Genomic DNA, 20,930 nt, shown 5'->3' with positions numbered 1-20,930 from the left:
AGATCAAAATTCAAAATTTGAAGTGTAGATTCCACCAAATAGGTATCACTTTTCTACCGTCTTAAAGGTGGAAGAAGTTGCATCATCATAAGCCGGGGACCTGCTGAAACAACCCTCTCCTTGGATTCAACAAACTATGTGGTCAGGAATCTGTCTGATAATTCTCACCACACCTTCCCTAGGCCCCAGCACTTAACCATCACCTTGTACTTTTAACCAAGGATTGTTCTTTTCTCCTTTGTGACATTATACTCATTAACTTAATAGCAAGGGATTTACTGTGTGAATGGAATTGCCACATTAAATGCTCTCCTGATGGCCTCTTCCTTTCAGTCCCCGAGGACCTCCCTGTTCATAATGAGGTCCTGGCTAAGGTGAATATTGATTTACCAGTACTTTTGGTGGTAAATCAAGCATAGACTGCAGTTCTCTTGTGGGCAAACAATTCCACTTACAGTCTACTGGAACTAAATGCATGGTGTTCAGTTCAGACTGACCCACCTACACCTCTATGCGAATTTGCCCAACAGCCTTTAAAATAAGGCACTAAGGAAGGAATAAAACTAATAATCAAAGGCCACAAAGAGAAAGGAGTCTTCATACTTCATCCCAGTCTTTGTAAAGCTCATATTTCCCCAGTCAAAAAACCCAGTGGGCAAGAGCATAGATTCACTTATTAATAGTTCCCTGGGGCCATAAATATTAATGTCACTCTCCGTTTCCCTTTAGAACCAAACTCAAATACTGTTTCATCCTCAAGGTCTAAGTGAACTGGGCATGTGTTGGACAACTATGGAACACTGTTGTGCTTTCCTTGGTGTGCCTTTAAGTTAAAAGTGAATACCTGTCTTCTTCAAGAAAAATCAACATACCTGGACTGGTATGCCTCAGCCTCTGACGTGCCCTCCTACTTTTCACAAATCCTCAAGCAGGGCTTCTGGAGCTTTAACTTGCCCTGTGATCCTATTCTTAGCCAATATGTAGATAATCTTTCTTGTTCCAAAGATGAGGCTGGCTCTGAGGCCGATGCATCTGTTTACTTTTAGCTCAGAGAGGGCATATGGGTTCCAGAGAGACGTTAACAATTTGTTAGAGGACAGTGCACGACCTAAGATAGGATTTATCCCATGAGGTAAATCTCTTACTCCAGACAACCAGCTGTGCAAAAGCTTCCCAGCCAACTAAGAGATAATTATGAGGATTCTTGAGATGAATCCTCATAATGGCATCACTGACTCGATGGACATGAGTTTCAGTGAGCTCTGGAAGTTGGTGATAGACAAGGAAGCCTGGCATGCTGCAGTCCATGGGGTTGCAGAGTTGGACACAACTGAGTGATTGAATTGAACTGAGTCTCACTGGCCACTGTGGGCTGTGTTTCCAAGTTTTCTTATGCTCCCACACCGTTATTTGACTTACCCAAGTTCCTGGTAACCAAGTCTTTTCTCTGAGAACAAACATAAACTTATTTTTTTAGTTCAAATGAACTGTTCAAAACCCTCTTACTTTGGGCCTAGTGTTATGTTAGTCTCTCAGTTGTGTCCAACTCTTTGTGGGTAGCCATTCGCTTCTCTAGGTGAATCTTCCCAACCCAGGGATCAAACCCGGTCTCTGGCACCGCAGGCAGAATCTTTACCGTCTGTGCTATCAGGGAAGCCCAACTACAACTCAATAAGAGATCTCACCGAGACCTTAACTTCATGAGAATAAACACCAGTAGCTTAGCTTCTCTGATGATCCAGTGGCAAGAACTTCCCTCTCTGCTCAGGGGCAGCAGCTAAAGGAACAGTCTCCTACTGGCTTGGCTGTAAGAGTCTCCTTTAAACCAGATGGTCCCTGTACCATCTTTGTTGCTCCCTGAAAACACACATTTCTCATTAAGTCGATTTACCTCCTGCTAACTTCCTTCCCTTCTCTGAGATGCTGCAAAGATTGTCTAGGCAGTACTCTCCCTCTCTGGTAAGCAATGAACTCAGCTTCCTTCACCTGATCAGCAAGTTATTTTGGCAGCATTTCTGAGCTGGCAATGACAGCATTCTTTATCAGGATGTGTCTTAAACTCTCATTTGGGAGATTCTAGATTATTAAAAATTAATTAAAAACAATATCTACACTTATATTTGCCACTGATTTTGTAAAATATTACTGATTGGATCATGGTTGTTCTTTGTTCTTGTTTCTGCAGCCTCTTACTCCCATGAAAGACAGTGGTGACTAGTGGGCTGGGGTCTTGACCCTTCTGGAAAACAGCTCTACCGGGGTCCAGCACGTGTTTGTGTTCGTTAAGTTTTCAACATCCTGCTATGTTCCTCCTGCCAGTGCCCCAGGCCCACACAAATATCGGTGCTCCCGTCAAAGAACATGTTAGTTGCTTAGTTGTATCTGACTCTTTGTGACCCCATGGACTGCAGCCTGCCAGACGCCTCTGTCCATGGGATTCTCCAGGCAGGAATATTGGAGTGGGTTGCCATGCCCTCCTCCAGGGGAATCTTCCTGACCTAGGGACCGAACCCAGGTCTCCTGCATCAAAGACAGATTCTTTACCATCTGAGCCACCAAGAAAGCCCAAATAACAGTTTGACCCCAACATGATCTGAACACGCCTGCCTCAGATAGTTCCCTGGAGTCCAGCAACCTGGGGGCAGGCTTAGCAAAGGATTGGAGAGAAAAGAGGGAGAAGAGGTTTTCCGTATTTTGTTAGGATTCCTCTTATCAGCTCTGCTTTTCTTTGGCTGCCCTAGGGCTGACTCGGGAATGCCAGACGGGCAAATCACAGGGTGTCCTCAGGCCGCCTCCATCCAAAGGACACACATAGCTCTCTCCAAGTGACATCTGGTTCTGGTGACGAGCAAGGGCAGCCAAAGGGTAACCAAAAGGAGTCTGCATAAATTGAGTAAATGCCAAAGCCACCCCCTTTTCCTTCATCTATCTCCTCATCTCTAGAAGCTCAGGTCAGACCCTAGAGCAGCAGTCAAGGTGAGGAATTCTGCCTCCCAAGCAAGGAATGGAGCTGCATTTGGAACCTGGAGAAGAGGACATCTAGGGCTTCCCTGGAAAAGGCAATGGCACCCCACTCCAGTACTCTTGCCTGGAAAATCCCATGGACGGATGAGCCTGGTGGGCTGCAGTCCATGGGGTAGGCAAAGAGTCAGACACGACTGAGCGACTTCACTTTCACTTTTCACTTTCATGCACTGGAGAAGGAAATGGCAACCCACTCCAGTGTTCTTGCCTGGAGAATCCCAGGGACGGGGAGCCTGGTGGGCTGCCGTCTCTGGGGTCGCACAGGGTCGGACACAACTGAAGCAATTTAGCAGCAGCAGCAGCAGCTGCAGGCTTCCCTGGTGGCTCAGATGGTGAGGAAACCGCCTGCAGTACAGGAGACCTGGGCTCAGTCCCTGGGTCGGGAAGATCCCCTGGAGAAGGGAATGGCTACCTACCCCAGTATTCTTGCCTGGAGAATTCTATGGACAGAAGAGTCTGGTAGGCTGCAGACCACACGACGGACCCACTAACCAACACTGAAGTAGTAGGATATCGGCGGGGGCGGGGGCGCAGGGAGGCTGCCTTCAACAGACGCCCCCTTGTGGCTGCAGAGACAAAGGGCCCAGAAGCCTGAGCACTTCACAAAAATTTCCCACGGGTTACAGTTGTCCAGAAGCACGAAGTAGCGAGTCTCCTGACACTGAAAGTGGTCAAGCTCACTCCCAGGGTTACGTATCAGGCAACGGCTGGGGAAGAAGGTGTGTGCATCTTCTAGCTCTTAGAGGTCTATACTCAAAAGCTTGCTCTGACTCTCCGGTCTTCTGGAATCTTCGGTCTGTGCCATGCACTGTCACTTAAATAATCCTGTTTTGTCGCTTTGGTCTTGCGTGATGGCCTCCATCCCCACCCTGGGCTGTACCCGGAAGCGGGGCCACCATAAACGGGTCTCAAAGGGTTGTAGGTCTGCCTCCCCCGTCTACCCCGCCTGCCTTGTAATCCTTTGAACTTAGTACCCACAGCACAGGGCTAAGTCCTGCTAAGAGCTCGGTACAGCTTTGATCAAAGTAGTCTTTATACACTAGAATTAAGAAATAAGTAAATGCCAAGTTGGAGAAACGGCTTAAAACGTCTAAGAAATCCAGGGCAACGGGATTCTGCAGAGGAAAAGGCCTGCCAGCTGGGGTGGAGAGACAGGTTGAAAAGAGGAACTCCACTCTGAAGAAAGAACGTACAAATCGTTCGCAGGGGAGGCATCCCGAGAGTCGCGGGCCTCGCAACGAGCGGGTTCTCCAGAGCGTCCCGGGGTTGGCGCGCAAGACTCGCGCGGCCCAGCAGGGCGGGAACCGGGCGGCTGCCGGTGGCTTCCCGGGGAGGCTCCTTCTCCGAGTTGGGAGCTACCGGTCGGCGGGCCTCTCCCCGGATTTGTGACGTGCCGGGGCAGCGGTGGTGACGGGGCCACCACACAAAGCAGGGTCGTCGGGGCGGGGGTCTCCCAGGCCAAGAGCCCCAATGGGATGGGGAGGGGGTGGGGAGCGAGGCGCCCCCGGGCGCCGGGGCTCCGCGCGGTATTAAAGTGAGCGCCGAGTCGGCAGTGGCGGCGGCGGCGCGGAGGGGGCGCCGGTGCGGCCGCGAGCGCCTAGCGCGCGCCTGGCTGCTCTGGCCGCGTTGGCGGCCCGCGCGCCTGGCTCGCCGGGGCCGCGCCACGCCCCCGCGGGGGTGGAGCTGCGGCCGGGGGCGGGCCCGCTGCTGGCGGCGCCCGGGCCTAGGGCGGGGATTGTGGCAGCAGCTGCAGCAGCGGCGGCGGCAACGGCGCCAGGAGCTGCTGCTGCAGAGGCGGAGGCTGCTCCTGGACGCGTCCGGGTCGCGCAGCCGGAGTCCCAGCCCGGAGGTGCCGGGCGGTGCGCTGGGTGCTGCGGCTGCTGCCCGCCTGCTGCTGCCCGGGCCCCTGCTGCCACCCGGGACCCGGCCGCAGCTCGCGCCCCCGTCGACCCCGCCCGCGTGTGTGCCCCAGCCGGGACGCCGCCCCCGGCCCGGTCTCCACTTCTCGGCCGCACCTCCCATGACTGCGCCCGCTCGAAGATGGCTGCGAAGGGCGCGTACGGCTCCCACCTGAAGATGGAGAGCGAGCTGGAGCGCTGCCGCGCCGAGGGCCACTGGGACCGCATGCCCGAGCTGGTTCGGCAGATGCAGGCGCTAGTCATGCTGGGCGGCGGAGGCGGCCGGCGAGGCAGCCCGAGCGCCGGGTTCACCTCTCTGGACACCGGTGAGTAAGGGAAGGGGCCGGTTCACAAGCGCGGAGCGCGCGAAAGGCGCCGCCTCCTCCAGGAAGCGGGCCCCGACTGCCTGGGGAGGGAGGTGGCTGCTTTCGGTATTACTCGTCCTGCGTTGCTGATGTTAGGAACAGCCAGGGTACTTAGGAAGGTTCTTCTGCCCCAGGAGAAAACTCACGTGCAGGGTGTTTTGGGGAAGAGAAATAAACGGGTTTTGCTGTCTGCCGTTTCCGATTTTGTGGGCTACTCCGACTACTGTGAAATGGTGGTACCAACACATATCAGCTCAGGGCGTGGGCTGGACCCCTGCGCTACCCCTTCAACCCCCATTCCGGTTCCTAAACTCTGTCAGGTGAAGACTGTCTCTCTTTGCCCTCCCCTTCTTCCCCTGTCAAATTGACAGTGAAGCTCTGCACAGCCAGTACGGTTGGGGGCTTCACGACGGCCAAGGTGGAGTGGTGAAGTGGGAAAGAGGGCTGGTTAAGCCTTAGTTTCCTCTTCCATGTTCTGGTTCAGGACGCCTCTAGCCCTGCAGTCGGTGACTTTAGCAGTAGGGCTGGTTTGGCTGGGCTGGGCTCTTGTGCCGGGGCGGGAAAGAAGCCTGATGTGTCGGTGGGGAGCACCCCGCCCCAGTCTCCAACCTCGAATCCTGTTCCTCGTACCTTCAGCTCAGCCCAGCGAGCCCTGCCTGAGCCCTCTCTGTGCTCATCCAACTTCAGAGCCTTTGTGGAAGGAGGCAGGAAGTAAATCAATACAGATATAAAGTTTTAAGGACTGCCCAGCCCGTGGAAGGCTCTGTAAGGAGACAGAATGATAATAATAATATCAGTAAATAAGTAACTTGCTCACTTACTGTGTGCCAGTGTCTAAGCCCTGTAATCAACTCGTTAATTTCTCCAACAACCCCATGAAGCAGGTACTCTTGTTTGCCTTTTTCAGACAAGGAAACTGAGGCACAGATTACTTAAGCAACTTATCATCCAGCCAGTAAGTGGTGGAACCAGGTTTTGAACCCAGGTTTCTTTTTTTTATATAACTTATTTATCGGCTGGGCAGGGCTTTCGCTGCTGCCTGTGGGTTTTCTCTCGTTGTGGAGAGCTGGGGCTGCTCTCTAGTTGCGATGCACCGGCTCATTGCAGTGGCTTCTCTGGTTGTGGAGGAGGCTCTGGGCACAAGAGCTTCAGTAGTTGCAGCTCCTGGACTCTAGACCACTGGCTCAGTAGCTGTGGTGCATCGGTTTTGTTGCTCCGCGGCATGTGGAATCTTCCCGGATCGGGCATGGAACCCGTGTCCCCTGCATTGGCAGGCAGATTCTTATCCACTGTGCTGCCAGGGAAGTTCCTGAACCCAGATTTCTGAGTACTCCTTTTAACTACTTGCACCATTACCTCTCAAGGATGTATTACACAAAAACCGAGCTTGAAGACCTGACAAAAATGGATGGGACGCAGAGGGGTGATCAGAGGGCAATTGTGTGTTAGACTGTGGAGCTCAGAGAAAGGGGAGGTTTCAGGAAAGAGCAGAACTGGTGCTGGCCTCTAACTGGTGTTGGGAAAGGCAGAGTATTGTTTCCTGGTGAGGAGGAAGGATAGATGGACACCGAGGGAGCTAGATGGCAGGGATGGACAGTTGGTCTGAGACTCTCAAGTAGGTCTGAATGTGGCAGTGAGTTGCATTGGCCAGAGCTAAAGATGCACGTGGAAGAAACTGATGGGCATCTGTCTTCCAGGGAAGGATTGATAAATTTCAGGTTCCCTCTGTCCCCTGTGTAGGATGATGTGGTAGGGTGGGGCTGGTGAGGGTGGAAGGGAAACTGAGCCATGCCAGGGCACTGGGGCCTGGACAGTACATGGGAATCTGAATGTGGTTGACAGCACCACAGAGAAACATGCTGGGCCCACGAAACGAACCGGGGCCTCCTGGAGGCTCCACAGGGCTGTGCTTCCTAAGCCGTTCTTCAGACATCTCAAGGAGGTTGATTAATTAAGTCACTGGTATTGCAGGACAAAAGAGTTTGGGGAATCCCAAAAGCTAAGACATTAGGCTTAATAGATTCAATATGGTTAAACTGATGTTTTAAAACTGTAGGACTTCTCAGAGCCTTTCATGTGCTCACCTGCCAGTGATATTCAAGCCCAGATTAGAGTATAAACACATTGCTCAAACTTACTTTGACCATATGCTATGAAGCATTATTGGGAAGCACTGGCATGGCATAGTTATAAATGGTATGTGTAGTTATAAAGTGCTTCTATTTGAACAAACTTTTTTGGTAAACAGCCCAGTGGGATGGCAGGAATGATTGTCCCCACTTTAGACACCAAGGCCCAGAAAGGTCACATAATGAGTAGTATGTGGCAGAGAATGTGTACCCAAACATGAGTCTCACCCACCAAGTCTACTAGGGACAGTGTGAAGCCTGGCTGGGCTTCCCAGTGAGTACTGGCCAGCCCAAAGAGGGAGGCTGGGGGCAGTGGGGTCTTTACTGCCAATTTTGAGGTTTGGTTCTATGAGTGATCTTCTCCCACTGTTAAATCTAGATACACTTATTCCAAAATGCACACACACAGACACACACAAGGAAGGAAAACAAGTGACTTCCAAAGCCCATGTGTAGGGCATTTTTGGATTGTCTGCTGTTTTGGTTGTTTCTCCACTGAGTTCCTTGATCACTGGAAGGACTAGCAGCCTGTTTTTTTGAGGAGGTGTTGGGACTGACCCCGCCCCCCGGCAGCCCAAAAGGGAGATTCTTAAAAGTGCCACCTGGTCGATTAGATTGTTACAGACAAGGACCAGAAGCATCAACATAATGACATAATTTGGGAGACGGGAGGACGCTGAACCCCGGCTGAACCCTGCTTTACAGACTGAGGCCCCACTGTATCTGTGGGGTTTCCTCCAGAACCAAAGAATAGCTCCCAGAGCCTGGGTTTCACTCCAGGCAGCAGGAAGGGAAGACCCAGCTGGAGGGGGGCCCTCTTTCTGGTCAGAGATGAAGGAGTGAAGGATCAGGAGATGCTCCCCCAAAAGGGCCCCTTATACCCCCCTTTCCTGTCCAGGGAGATTGCTCCCCACCACCTGCCCAGGGGGAAACGTGTTGTTACTGTTTGTACATTTTCTTTCAAACATATCCGGTTTAGATTTGGTCAGGATGCAGCAGGGGAACCCCAGAGTGTGGCTAACTGTAATGGGGTTTGTTCATATAGAAACAAAGGACCCATCCAAGTGGTTAAAAAAAAGAAAAAAAAAAAAACCTTTATTATGAAAAATTTTTTAAACATCAAAAAAGTAGAAAAATGAATTTCATGTATCCATCAACCAGTGTCAGTAATCACAAACTCATGAATAGTCTTGTTTGAGCTATACCCTGGCCCATTTATCCCCCACATTGCTATTTCAGTATTTATTTATTAAATAATAACACTTTTGAAAATTAAAACTACCATATTATTATTGCAGCCACCTAAATTCTGATATTCTCTTACTGTACTGTCTTTAATCACTTCTGCCACACTCTCCATTCAGCTTGAGTCTCTTAATCTGTAGTTATCCCGCTTTTAAATTAGTGATTAAAAAAACCTGGCGATTGTTCTGAGCTTTTTTTTTCAGTTGAAGCTAGAGGGAGTGTGTTTGAGGCAGGTGGCCTGTCATGAGTTGTGCCCTCTTCCTCCTCTTGCTGTGGTTGGAAGGTCCCACCCTTTGCAGTTCTGTGAAGTGAGCAGTTGCAGAGACCACTGTGTCCCCTTTTGACCAGGAGGGAAGGGGCTGATCTGAGCACCTGGCCCGCTGGCTGGACCCAGCTTTCCTGACTGAACTGACAAGTGGAAGAGAAGGGAGCTCTGCCCTGAAAGTATGGGTTCTGGGGACGAGGCTGATATCCTTGAAGTGGGTCCCTATGACCTGTCACCCATTGAGAGGCCTGGAGAGGGGCAAGAATGGAAAGGAAGTTGGCCCCAGAGGCCTCCAAAACAAGGTGGGAAGACTGGGGGGCCACTAAGTAGGGGCTTCCTTTGTGCCTCTGCTAAGGCAGAGGGCTGTGCTGGGCTGGGCTGCCAGAATCAAGAGCCAGGCTGTCAGAGTCTGTGGCACCGTCTGTGAGAAAGGCCTTTCTCATGCCCTGGGAAGGGAAAAGCTGGAACACTTAACCCAACCTGGGATAGGGAGTAGATGTGAGACACTAAAATGATAAAGAGCAATTTGTTTTACCTTTGGAGAAGGATAGGAGAGCCTCGATCTACCTCTATCCTTATTTAACAACTGAAAACCTAGAATAGCCTTCAGCTCCATAGACTGACCACTTGAGGACAGTGGGATGGAAAGTGTGGAGCAGGGAGGAGAGTCGGACAAGGAAGAAAAGAAAGTAAATCCCAGCACCCACTTTGACTGTCTGCTAAGTGGAAAAACAGGGACTGAGTAGGGAGTGAAGGGGGAGGGCAGAGGTTCTGGAGAAGGACCCGGAGTGTTAATTTACAAAATAGTCTGTAACTCACAAGTGCGTAACAATAAGAACTGTTCTTACTCCTGACCTTGGAATTAGCTTTTAACCTACTGTTTACAGCTCCTTAGACTGTTCTTCATTTCCAGACTATCAGAGGCTCTGCTCTGCGTGGGATGTGGGGAAGACAGACTGTTCTTTGGCTGCGTTACGTTATGGTGGGTTGTGACCATAACAGTATTGCATCTCTATTGTCACCTATAAAATGAGTATAATTTCTACCTTTCAGAGCTGTGCAGATTAAATGATACTAAATGATAAAGTACCTGATACTCAGTACGTGCGTGCGTCTTTAGTTGTGTCCGACTCTTTGCAACCCCATGGACTGTAACCCATCAGGCTCCTCTGTCCATGGGATTTTCCAGGCAAGAATACTGGAGTGGGTTGCCATGCCCTCCTCCAGGGGATCTTCCTGACTAGGGATCGAACCCGTATCTCCTGCATCTCCTTCATTGGCATTCTTTACCGCTGAGCCACCAGGTATTCAATGAGCCCTCAGCAAACGTCAGCCTCCTTTGGCAGTAAAAGGCACTCTTGTGTTTTAGAGTAGTGCTTCTCAAGCTATCTGTGCTGAAGGCTCAGTTTTATGTTCTGGATTTGGGGTTTTGTGTGTTTTTTTAGATTCTCAATCTGTTGTGCTCTGATACTTGCTTAAAATATATAAACTGATACCCACTCACCCCCAGTTTTTTAGTATTTGATTCAGCAGTTATTCTGTTACATGATTATTGGTGTTTCTAAACATACTTTATAAATTTCTGCACTCACCTGCAGGGCTGGGTCACAAACATACACAGACCTGCCCCAGCCCATGGACCACACTTTGAGCAGGATGTGTTTCGAGGACAGTTCCATTATTTAGAGGAGAGGTAATCACTGCAGATGGTGATTGCAGCCATGAAATTAAAAGTTGCTTTCTCCTTGGAAGGAAAGTTATGACCAACCTAGATAGCATATTCAAAAACAGAGACATGACTTTGCCAACAAAGGTCCGTCTAGTCTAGGCTATGGTTTTTCCTGTGGTCATGTATGGATGTGAGAGTTGGACTGTGAAGAAGGCTGAGCACCGAAGAATTGATGGTTTTGAACTGTGGTGTTGGAGAAGACTCTTGAGAGTCCCTTGGACTGCAAGGAGATCCAACCAGTCCATTCTAAAAGAGATCAGCCCTGGGTGTTCTTTGGAAGGAATGATACTAAAGCTGAAATTCCAGTACTTTGGCCACCTGATGCGAAGAGTTGACTCATTGGAAAAGACTGATGCTGGGAGGGATTGGGGACAGGAGGAGAAGGGGATGACAGAGGATGAGATGGCTGGATGGCATCACCGACTCGATGTACATGAGTTTGAGTAAACTCTGGGAGTTGGTGATGGACAGGGAGCCCTGGTGTGCTGCAATTCATAGGGTCGCAAAGAGTCAGACCCGACTAAGCGACTGAACTGAACTGATGGGCCCTGGAGAGTATTTCAAGATTGAGGTTTGCCTGGAAGGACTTGGTTTCTTGTGGCATGAAAAGAAAGGATCCAGGGAGCTCTGGGCTGGGCAGTTGAGTGGCTGAGGCAGGACCTGGTGGTCCAGCGGCTGGGCTGCAGACCTGGGGCGGGAGCTGTGTGCGCAGGTGCTCCTGGCAGCAGAGAGGTGGGACCAGCGCAGGAGGCGGAGCCTGGGAAGGGTTTCGGTTCTCAGCAAAATCACGTGTGCACTCAGTCCCTCCGTCTTCTCCAGGTCTTTGCGACCCCATGGACTGTAGCCCTCCAGGCTCCTCTGTCCATGAAATTCTCCAGGCAAGAACGCTGGGGTGGGTTGCTGTTTCCTCCCTGGGAAGTAGCAGGTTCCTAATTCTGCCTCAAGTTTTACACATTAGAAGGGGACAGCAACTTGCCTGGTGGCCCACAGCTCAGAAATGCTGCTCAGGCACCCAATTCCAAGCAGCTCACTTCCCTTCCTGCCTGAAGATTTTGGAAACGTAGGATATTTCCCTTTATTCTTGGGTTGGTTTAAATTTTATTTTTGATTGGACAATATATTCACATGGGTCAATCTTCCAGAGGTAACCAAAAGAGTGAAAAGCCTCCCTCCATTTCTGCTCTTCCCCATAAAGCAGCAGAGTTAGCAGATTTATGTTATTCTTTTGTGTATTTTTATGCATAAATGCACAGTGGCCCACTGTGTGTGCTCCACTTTCTGATCAGTGTATCTTGAAGTTCATTTCATAACGACCCATACAGAACTTCCTAATTTCTTTATATGGTAGTACAGTGTCCCTTTGAATGAATGTATCATGCTTTATTTAATCAGACTCCTCTTTATGGACATAAAAGTTGTCTCTAGTTTTCTGCTATTATAAACAACATTGCAGGAATGGCCTTATATGTCAGTGGTTTTACACATGTTTGAGGATGTCTGTAGCCATGGGATTGCTGAGTCAATGGAATGTGCACGGAATAATTTTAACATATGTCACCAAATTGTACTTTATAGAGGTTCCACCAACTTTTGCCGCACCAGCAATGGATGATAGTTTGAGCCATCATTTTTGCCCATTTTGTCCAAATGTTAATTTTAGAAACCATGAGGTCGGTAGCAAAGAATGGGCTTGTAGGCTGTGGCATACTCAGAGGGCTCGTGTCCTGTGGCAGCTTTCCCGGGTCTGGACTTCCGGGGTACTTTCTGTAGGGCATCTCCCTTACGGGGAAAGACTCTTACTCAGGGACAGGCAATTGTATACCCGTGGCTTTGAGTTGTGAGCAAACTGCAGTGGTCCTGAGAGTAAGGAGTGAGTGGCTTTCTGAGTAGGTCTGAGAATGCCATCCTAGCAGCAGGAAGAGCTCTAGAGGACGTGGGACTGAACTCACCTTCCTGGAGGCATTTTGGATCCACATGGGAGTCCCCAAGCCCCACGGCTTCCCCATGGGGGAGTGGAAAGGATCTGTTTCACTCAGCAGCTAATATTTATTGGGCGCCTATATTCAGCGGTCCTTGCTCTATTCAAAGGGACTGGGCCACGAGCCAGTCACACCGAGCACAGCCACCTGAGGCTCTCCCTAAATCACCGTCACCCTCAAACCCTGCACCCTGAGCACCTGGATCCCACCTCACCCAGGTTGCCTCTGATGTACGTAGGAATGTGATGGCCCCAAGACTGGAGTTTTCAGTGCTATTGGGGAGACAGCAAATTAAACCAAGCAGTATAAAATCACTAGCCAACTAGTGAGGTCTATAGACGAGCTAGCGTATGTGAGAGAACTCCAGAAAGTGCCAGGTACTGAAGATGTTCAAGGATTTGCCTTGCTACACCAGTAAATCTGCTTCCCGCCTTAGCTCTGCTTGGCTGTTGGATTATCCCAGTCCCGTGCCATGTTCAGTCAGTTGTTTGTCTCTGACTCTCTCTGACCCATGGACTGTGACCCACCAGGCTCCTCTGTCCATGGGATTTTCAGACAAGAATACTGGAGGGGTTGCCATGCCCTCCTCCAGGGGATCTTCCTGACCCAGTGATTCATCCCACATCTCTTACGTCTCCTGCCTTGCAGGAGGATTCCTTACTGCTGAGCCACTGAGGAAGCCCAGGTTTTCCCAGGGTCATGTTCAAATACCTTAAAAACAGAGAAAACCAATTCTGGTTACATGGAAGTTAGGAGCACTAAACTCCTAAAATGTGTAAGCCACCATGCTTATTTTCCTCTTCAGTTGTTTGGGAAACCTTCCTTCTTGGTGTAAGAACTTATCACTGTGGAGCACGGATATGATTTTGTCATTTTAAATTCTGAAATTCCGGAATTTGTTCCAAGTCCTGGGAACTCCACCTCCTCAACCGCTACACTGCAGAAATTAAACCAAAGGGGGCAGTTTGTGCTGTGACCATGGTAGAATGTCTGTGTTTTCTCTTCAAAGGCTGATTAAAGTTTGTGGAATCTGTGTCTTTATTTTCTTAGACTTGGACCATTCATGTGCCTGGGGCGGGAGTGGTTGGGTGCGTACAGTCTTCACACTCGTCCTGGTAAGGGGACTGCTGCCCTTGCGTACCGACTCTCACTCCTGCCCTGCTTTCCAGATGACTTGGGGAAGTTGCTCCTGGCTGAGGCCCTCCTAGAGCAGTGTTTGAAGGGGAACCATGCCATGATAAAAGACTCCATCCCTCTGCTGGAGAAGAATGAGCCGAAGATGAATGAAGCCAGAAACTACCTGAGCAGCATCCTTAACCACGGGAAGCTGCCGGTAAGCGGTTCTGCCCTTTACCCGCCAAGCTGGGGGCTGCCTCTCCTCTCTTCTCCCTCCTGTCTGCTGTCCAGCCTTGCCGGGGTCATTTGGTTGCTGGAGAAGCATGTATCTCTTAAGGGTCAACCTAGTGCCATTCAGTACAGTAGCCACGAGCCACAAAGCTCATCCAAATTGAGACGTGCTGTGAGTGTAAAACACACAGTGAATTTTGAAGACAGTACAAAACAGAGAATATAAAAGATCATTAATTATTTATATTGATTATATATTCAGATGATAATATTTTGAATGTATTAAATAAAATATATTATTAAAATTATTTTCACCTGTTTTTACCTTTTTTAATGTGACTAGAAATTTTTACTAGAAAAACCTAAATTACGCTTGTGGCCCAAGTTGTATATTTCTATTGCACAGTGTTTGGTTGACCTACTTTGTCCCTGATCATTTGGCCTCTTCGAGGGTCTCAGGGAAATAAAACCTAGTAAGCCTACTGTCTAGTTGGAAACAGGCAAATATGCTGTTGTCTAGCAATGGAAGCACTCCATAACATGGCAATCCAGTTTCAGTCCACATGCATTTATTGAGCACCTACTGAATGCAAGGCATTGAGTGATATAAAGGGAGGTACAGTCTCAACTTTCTTTAGACCTTTACTGCTCAAAGCATGGTCCACCCGCCTATAGTTTGGGTATTATCTGGGAGCTGTTAAGAATGCAAAATCCGGGGACGTCTCTGGTGATCCAGTGACTGACTCTGCACCCCCAGTGCAAGGGCCCAAGTTTGATCCCTGGTCGGGGAACTAGATCCCACATGCCACAACTAAGAGTTTGCCTGCTGCAATTAAAGATCCCACATGCTGCAACAAAGACCCAAAATAATCACATAAACAAACATAAATATAAGGGAAAAAATACAAAATCTGATTCAGAATCTGCATTTAAGAAAGCTCTCTTGGTGATTCTCATGCACTTTATTTGAGACTGTTCTCAATTCCAGTGTATACTGAGCTGTAATAGAAGTATTGGTATGTCATTAGAGACCCACAGAGGAAGTAATTTTTCAAGAGATATTCCAAAGTAGTATATTTCCTGACTTAAATATTTACCTCAGGGAGGCTGCAGGGCTACTGAGAAGATAGTCCTATTAAAAAATTGTACAGGGTAGACTGTGATGCATGCCACTGGAGTAGCTTACAAGGGGAGTCAAGTCTTAGGGGGACAGTCCCTGGGGTGAGCTGGGGCAGTCAAACTCGGGCTGATGGTAGTTCTGAAACTGGACCCATTTGGGGGCTGGACCTTGAAAGGGGTCAGGATATGGACTTACACAGATAGAACAGGGCATTCTAAGCTACAGGAAGCAATGTATGATGCAAAAGTTCCTCTTAGAAGGATTTCCTTAAAGTATGTCAATTAGCAGGAGCATCAGGGAATGGCTTTAATTAGGTATAAAGGGACATTGTGGCCAGAGAGTTGGGAGTGAAATACCAGGCCAGGAAGTAGGTGTTTTCTGTAAGCGGTGTGGGGAAACTGTCTTGGGAGTTTAAGGTTACTGCCTTCAGACTCCTTGACAGGGATTACTGTAGTCCTGGGAGGTTTTGTCCTGGATTAAAATAGCTGCTTGACCCTGAGCCTGTCCCCTGATCTTCCAGGCCTTCCAGTTTCTCATCTGCCCATCAAAATGGCTGAACTTGACTGGTAGGTCTCAAGTTTTTCCCATCAAGACCCTTTAAATTTTTTTCTTTCCGGTAGACTTTTTAATTGTATATTAAAATTTTCTTTTTAAAAATAAAAATGACTCAGGCTTATTGTAAAAAAAAAGTCCACTAAAATAAAAAAACTAATTTGCATAATAATAGGTCCATGTTCCCACTCCCATCCCGAGTTGAGCTCTGGCCATCACTTGCTGTGAGCTTCATATGCCTTCTCTATGTTAATAGTCACATGTACACATGTATGGAGCTTTCTTTTCTTCTTAGCATTATAGGGTTCTGACTTGTCAAGTTGCTCTTTTGCACCAAAAACTCACTTGATGCTATCTCCGTGCCAATACCTCCTTCTTTGTATTTGCCGAATAGTGTCCACATGTATTATTGTGAAAACTGCTTTATCTACCATATCAAATTTACTCAGTACAGATTTTACCGTGCTTTATTAACCAGAGACAAAGATGGGCACTGATGACATTGAGAAATTCACTGTTATATGGACCAAGGCTAAAATCTCCATGTTGATCAGGCAAAATAAAATATTAAAAGTAGTTTGTGGGATTCTCTATCTTACCCCAAAGGCAAAGGCGTGATTGGGGTGGGATATTTCTTGGCAGCAGATGAAATCTCAGGTGGCTTCCCATGCATTCTGAGGCGTTCTCATGGGGTGAGGAGGAGAGGTGGGTCTTGGGGCACCTCCTCAGGGTAGTTTGGAACCTTCTACCCTCAGTCGCCTCCGAGATCCTGGACAGCTCCGTGCTTTGGAGGCGGGTGAAAATGAGCCATTTGTCCAGACTTTGGGTGTCCAGTGAGTGCCAGGCTTTGCCCCATCTCATTGGTGGCTCACAGTAACCTTCTACAGTGGTATTTACTGTTATTCCCATTTTCCAGATGAAGAAACTGAGACCTAGGAGAGGGTAGTCACGTAGCCAAGGACCGCAGCGCAAGTCTCGAACACAGCCTGTCTGACCCTGTTCCCATGTTCCCACGTTCTCTGCCATTTTCCAGTGTTGTGTCCCGAGTGCTGGAGAAGAAATTAAATAATGACTGAGAAACCGGGACTCATGTGGGTGGCGATGTTGTGGCTTCTGCTTTTAGAGATCTCATTTGGCGTCTGTGAAGTATTTCCTCATCTCTTCTTCCTCTTACCTGAGTGTACACATGAAGTCACTCTTCCCTGTTTATTGACAGAGACAGTGAGGCACAAAAAGGCTTGGTGACAGGCCTGATCTGTCCAGTCGAGGGACTGTCCCCCAGACCCAGTGGCTTCTTGCAGGGCATCCTTCCCTGGGGCCGAGGCTCTGTGGTTCCCACACTGTTGAATTGACAAGCCAGGTTCAAATTCAAAGGCGTGGGTCCCAAAGAGCATAGCCAACTTGTCATTCTGCCAGGAAAGGACATTCACAAAGCCCCCAAACACAACAGCAGAACCATACCATTTTCTATTACTGTCAGTCCATAAAAGAACAAACATCTTAACATCAAAACACAAGACAGATATGTTTAAGAATTATGCCCTTCTTAATTCTTAAGAATTAAAGGCAGCTTTTTAACTAGCATAACTTTATAAAACATTCACCGCATTGTCCTTAATTTTCCACCAGCTTGGTGGAAGCCCTGTTGTAAACTGTTATTGGTTCCCCAGGAACCACTCCAAGCTACACCATGTCATCTCGCCCTGAAACATGTCCTGAGCTTAGCTGCCCTTTTCCTTCTTTACAGGAGAACAGAATAATAATAATAATTACTCATGGCCTGTGTTTATGTAGCTCCTTTCTAGAGAAAAGTTCAAAGCTCTTTTCTGGACTTCGTCTACTTATGCTCTTGGCTTCGCTGTGACGGGAGGTGATGGGTGGCTGTTATTATCTCGCCCTCAGTGATGGGGAAATCCAGGACAGAGCAGGGAGGAAATGTGCCTCTAGGAGGTGTGTGATCTGTGGCCCTGACCCAGGGCAGAGGTGACCTACTGGGGGAGACTGGCAAATCCCCTTGAAAAATTCAGCCTTTGAGCAGGTCTACAGTCAGCAGGTCAGGCATGCAGGGGGCCCAGTGGGTCCGCTTGGTGGAGACATTGTGGGAGGTCAGCAGAAGGGAGCTCTCTGGTAGCCAGGGAGGCTTCTAGGAGGAGGCGGGCCTGAGCAAGGCCCCGAAGAAGAGGGGAGGATCTGCATAGACTGAGGGGAAGGGAAGACTGTTATAGATGGGGCTTGTGTGAGCAGCACCAAAGGAAGAACGTGTATTGGACCAGTGAGGAAGGGGATTTGGGCTTTGCCGTGTCCCACTTCCCTTTGTTGGCTTCTGAGAGGGCAGTAGGTGGTGAGGAGTGGTGGATGCTTCCCCTGGGGTCATGAGTACCCGAGACTCTGATCTCCCTACAGGGGGTCAAGGGCAACACCTTCCTGTTGGTGACAGAGGCCGGAGTGGGGACCAGGACAGGACTGCATCTCCCGGGAGCTTCGTGGACAGAACTGGTGCTCTATGGTGGGGGTGGTGCCCAGAGCCTGGCCAAAGGGGTGGTGGGCTGGCTGAGCACAGACATGGAGGTGGAGGGCTACAAACAGTGGCCTCAGAAGGTGGGAGATTTTAGAGCAGTCTGGGCCCACGTCCAAGGCCAGGACTCTCAGGCAGGGCTGACCAGACCTGCTCGGGTCCTGAGGGAGTTCCCAAGAGTGCGCATGTGGGGCGGAGATCTGAGTGTCAGCAGCACTTGATCAAGTAGGGGAAAGAAAACAGGCTTGAGTGCAGGCACTTGATTCTGATAAGAAAAGGGTGGGGGCCTCACAGACCTTCGCTCCTCTGTCTTCTGGCCACGTTTGTGGCTGTTTCCGTCTCCCCACAGGGGTCCTGCTGCTGCGGGTGAGGGTTTCAGCTTCAGGCCCCTCACCAGCAGGACTCTTTCCAAGGCCTTTCACCTGGTTAAATATTTATACATATATGCATCTGTCTACCTATCTGTGTAGATGGGGCTTTCCAGGTAGCACTAGTGGTGAAGAATCCACCTGCCAGGGCAGGAGATGTAAAAGGTGCGGGTTCGATCCCTGGGTTGGGAAGAGCCCCTGGAGGAGGGCATGGCAGTTCACTCCAGTATTCTTGCCTGGAGAATCCCCATGCACGGAGGAGCCTGGAGGGCTACAGTTCATAGGGTCACAAAGAGTCGGACGTGACTGAAGTGACTTAGCATGCACGCACATATATAGAGAGGACCCACAATTATATAAGCTTTAGGCCCCACAAAACTTGGCTGGGTCTCTGACTCCCTGCTTGTGTTAAGAGCAAGTGCCTGAACTGAGTGCCAGTGCCTGCCTTGGGTGAAGCTTCTGGGAGCTTCAGGAGAAAGGATTCAGGGCCAAGTCTGTAAGCCACTTGCAGTCTGGTTGGAGGCATAAGACACACACACACATGACACATTTAGGGACTCGTGTGAAGCTATCACCAAGAGCCACAGTGTAGGCCAGGGACCACAGGTCTGCAGAGCTGTCCACGTATACTTGAGGGGTGGGAAGGCTTCCTGGAAGAGGAGAGGTGTTGTGAGCAGGGTCTTAGGCAAACCGTTAGGGCTCAGAGAGGGGCGCATTCATCCCTGGGTACCTGGCGGGGGTGGGCCAGGGGCTTTGCAGCAGGAACCCGTTGATGTGGTCCTTGTCCTTTCAGCCGCAGTATCTGTGTGAGGCCATGCTGATCCTGGGCAAGCTGCACTACGTGGAAGGCTCATACCGAGATGCCATCAGCATGTACGCACGGGCCGGCATTGACGACATGTCCATGGAGAGCAAGCCCCTGTATCAGATGCGTCTGCTGGCAGAGGCCTTTGTCATTAAAGGTAGGTGTGGGCACCAGCTGGGGCTCCCCTTCACTGTGCCCAGGTCATTACACTCCGACCCCCACGTCCCTGGAACACTGACCGGCCAGGTGGTTGCCAGGGTAACCAGCCACACCACTGGCTGACTGCGGGTGTGGGTTGAATGTCAGGTCAGAAGGCTTGGGTAACCCGCCCTCGCTCTGTTGACAGATAGGAACCCAACTGTGTGCCCTCGGGCATATAGCTCCTCACCTTTCTTGGCCTCTGTTGATTTATCTATAAGACAGGGGCATAATAACCTGCCCTCACAGGGTTACCATGAACAAGAGGAATCAGTTGTGTAACCAGGTTGGGAAAGGCTTAAAAAATGTGCCACCTGTCGTCAGGCTGGCACCAGTATTGATATTGGCTACAGGTCAGGTGCTTGATGGCAGAGAAACCTGGAATTGCTCAGGTATCTGCTGCTCTCCTGCTGTGAGCGGCCCAGGGGGGTGGTGCTGGGATCCTGCGATGGGCGGGTCAGAGCCACCTCCCAGGGTGAGTAGTGTTCTGGTGGGGAGCTAGGCACATGGGCTTAGTAATGTAGGAATTTCATGGTGGGGGTTGTGGATGCCCACGTGGGGAAAGAGTGCCCTTGACCTGAGCTTGCAGGCATTACATGGTAGTGAAAGCCCTACCCCAGACTTTGCACTGCAAGCTCCTTCTTCCCTGGATCCTTGAACCCTGGGGTCATAGAGCCTGAGCAGTGGCTCTTGGTGGCAGTGAGGGTTGCAGGAACCTGTCTGTCCAGACTGTTGCCAGGATTCTTGGATGGTCAGTCTTCCCTTTATTCCAGCACAAACCAACCCCCAGAGTCTAGAAACACATGTGGCCCGGTGGGGATTTGGTGCCTGGTATTGGCAGAGTATTTGTCACCCTCTTTTCTATTGTAGACGGGGACATTCTGCCATCTTATATACAGGGAAACTGAGGCCCAGAGAGGGAAGGTACCTCGCCCAGAGTTACCCAGAGATCTGTGGTGGAACCAGGATTGGAACCTCCACCTCCTGTTGGCTTTGGACTGTGATTCCCCACTCCGAGTCTTCTGTCTCCTTTGGGTCCCGGAGGACTGGCTAGTCTGAGCAGGGCATAGCCTCCTTTGAGAGCTGTTTGTCCACCCCCGAGTCCCTGGGTCCCTTTCACCATTGAGAGACTGTTAATGCCCTCCCGGGAAATTGCTGAGATTTTCACCCCAGACAGACCCAGTGCCGGGCTGTGAGAAGCAGGTGCCCGTCTCGGGGGGTCCAGTGTGGGGTCTTCTCCATTGCTCTCTTGTCCCCTTCTCTGCACCCCTGGCACAGGCTGGGGGGGTCTTGGGGGGTCGATCTTCATTTGGCATTTGGAAACCACTTCTGCCACCAATTCCCCGAACCTAACACCCTTCCGCAGGGCTCCTTTCCGGCACTTTTTCCTG

At 49.9% G+C, this 20,930-nt stretch overlaps 1 protein-coding gene across 1 annotated transcript in view; it reads left to right on the top strand.

Moving 5' to 3' along the window:
* The first annotated feature begins 5,064 nt into the window (after positions 1–5,064).
* Positions 5,065–20,930, top strand: part of TTC7A (tetratricopeptide repeat domain 7A) — a 114,569-nt gene continuing 98,703 nt past the window's right edge. The window contains exons 1-3 of the mRNA XM_068986889.1: positions 5,065–5,248; positions 13,804–13,967; positions 19,330–19,498. Coding sequence (XP_068842990.1) covers positions 5,065–5,248; positions 13,804–13,967; positions 19,330–19,498 — 517 coding nt within the window. The remainder of the gene's footprint in view (positions 5,249–13,803; positions 13,968–19,329; positions 19,499–20,930) is intronic.

This window comes from Capricornis sumatraensis, chromosome 1, assembly GCF_032405125.1.
Source record: "Capricornis sumatraensis isolate serow.1 chromosome 1, serow.2, whole genome shotgun sequence".
In the NCBI taxonomy this organism is placed as follows: domain Eukaryota; kingdom Metazoa; phylum Chordata; class Mammalia; order Artiodactyla; family Bovidae; genus Capricornis; species Capricornis sumatraensis.
Note: the sequence above shows the minus strand (reverse complement) of the source record. Positions and strands in the feature narration are given on the sequence as shown.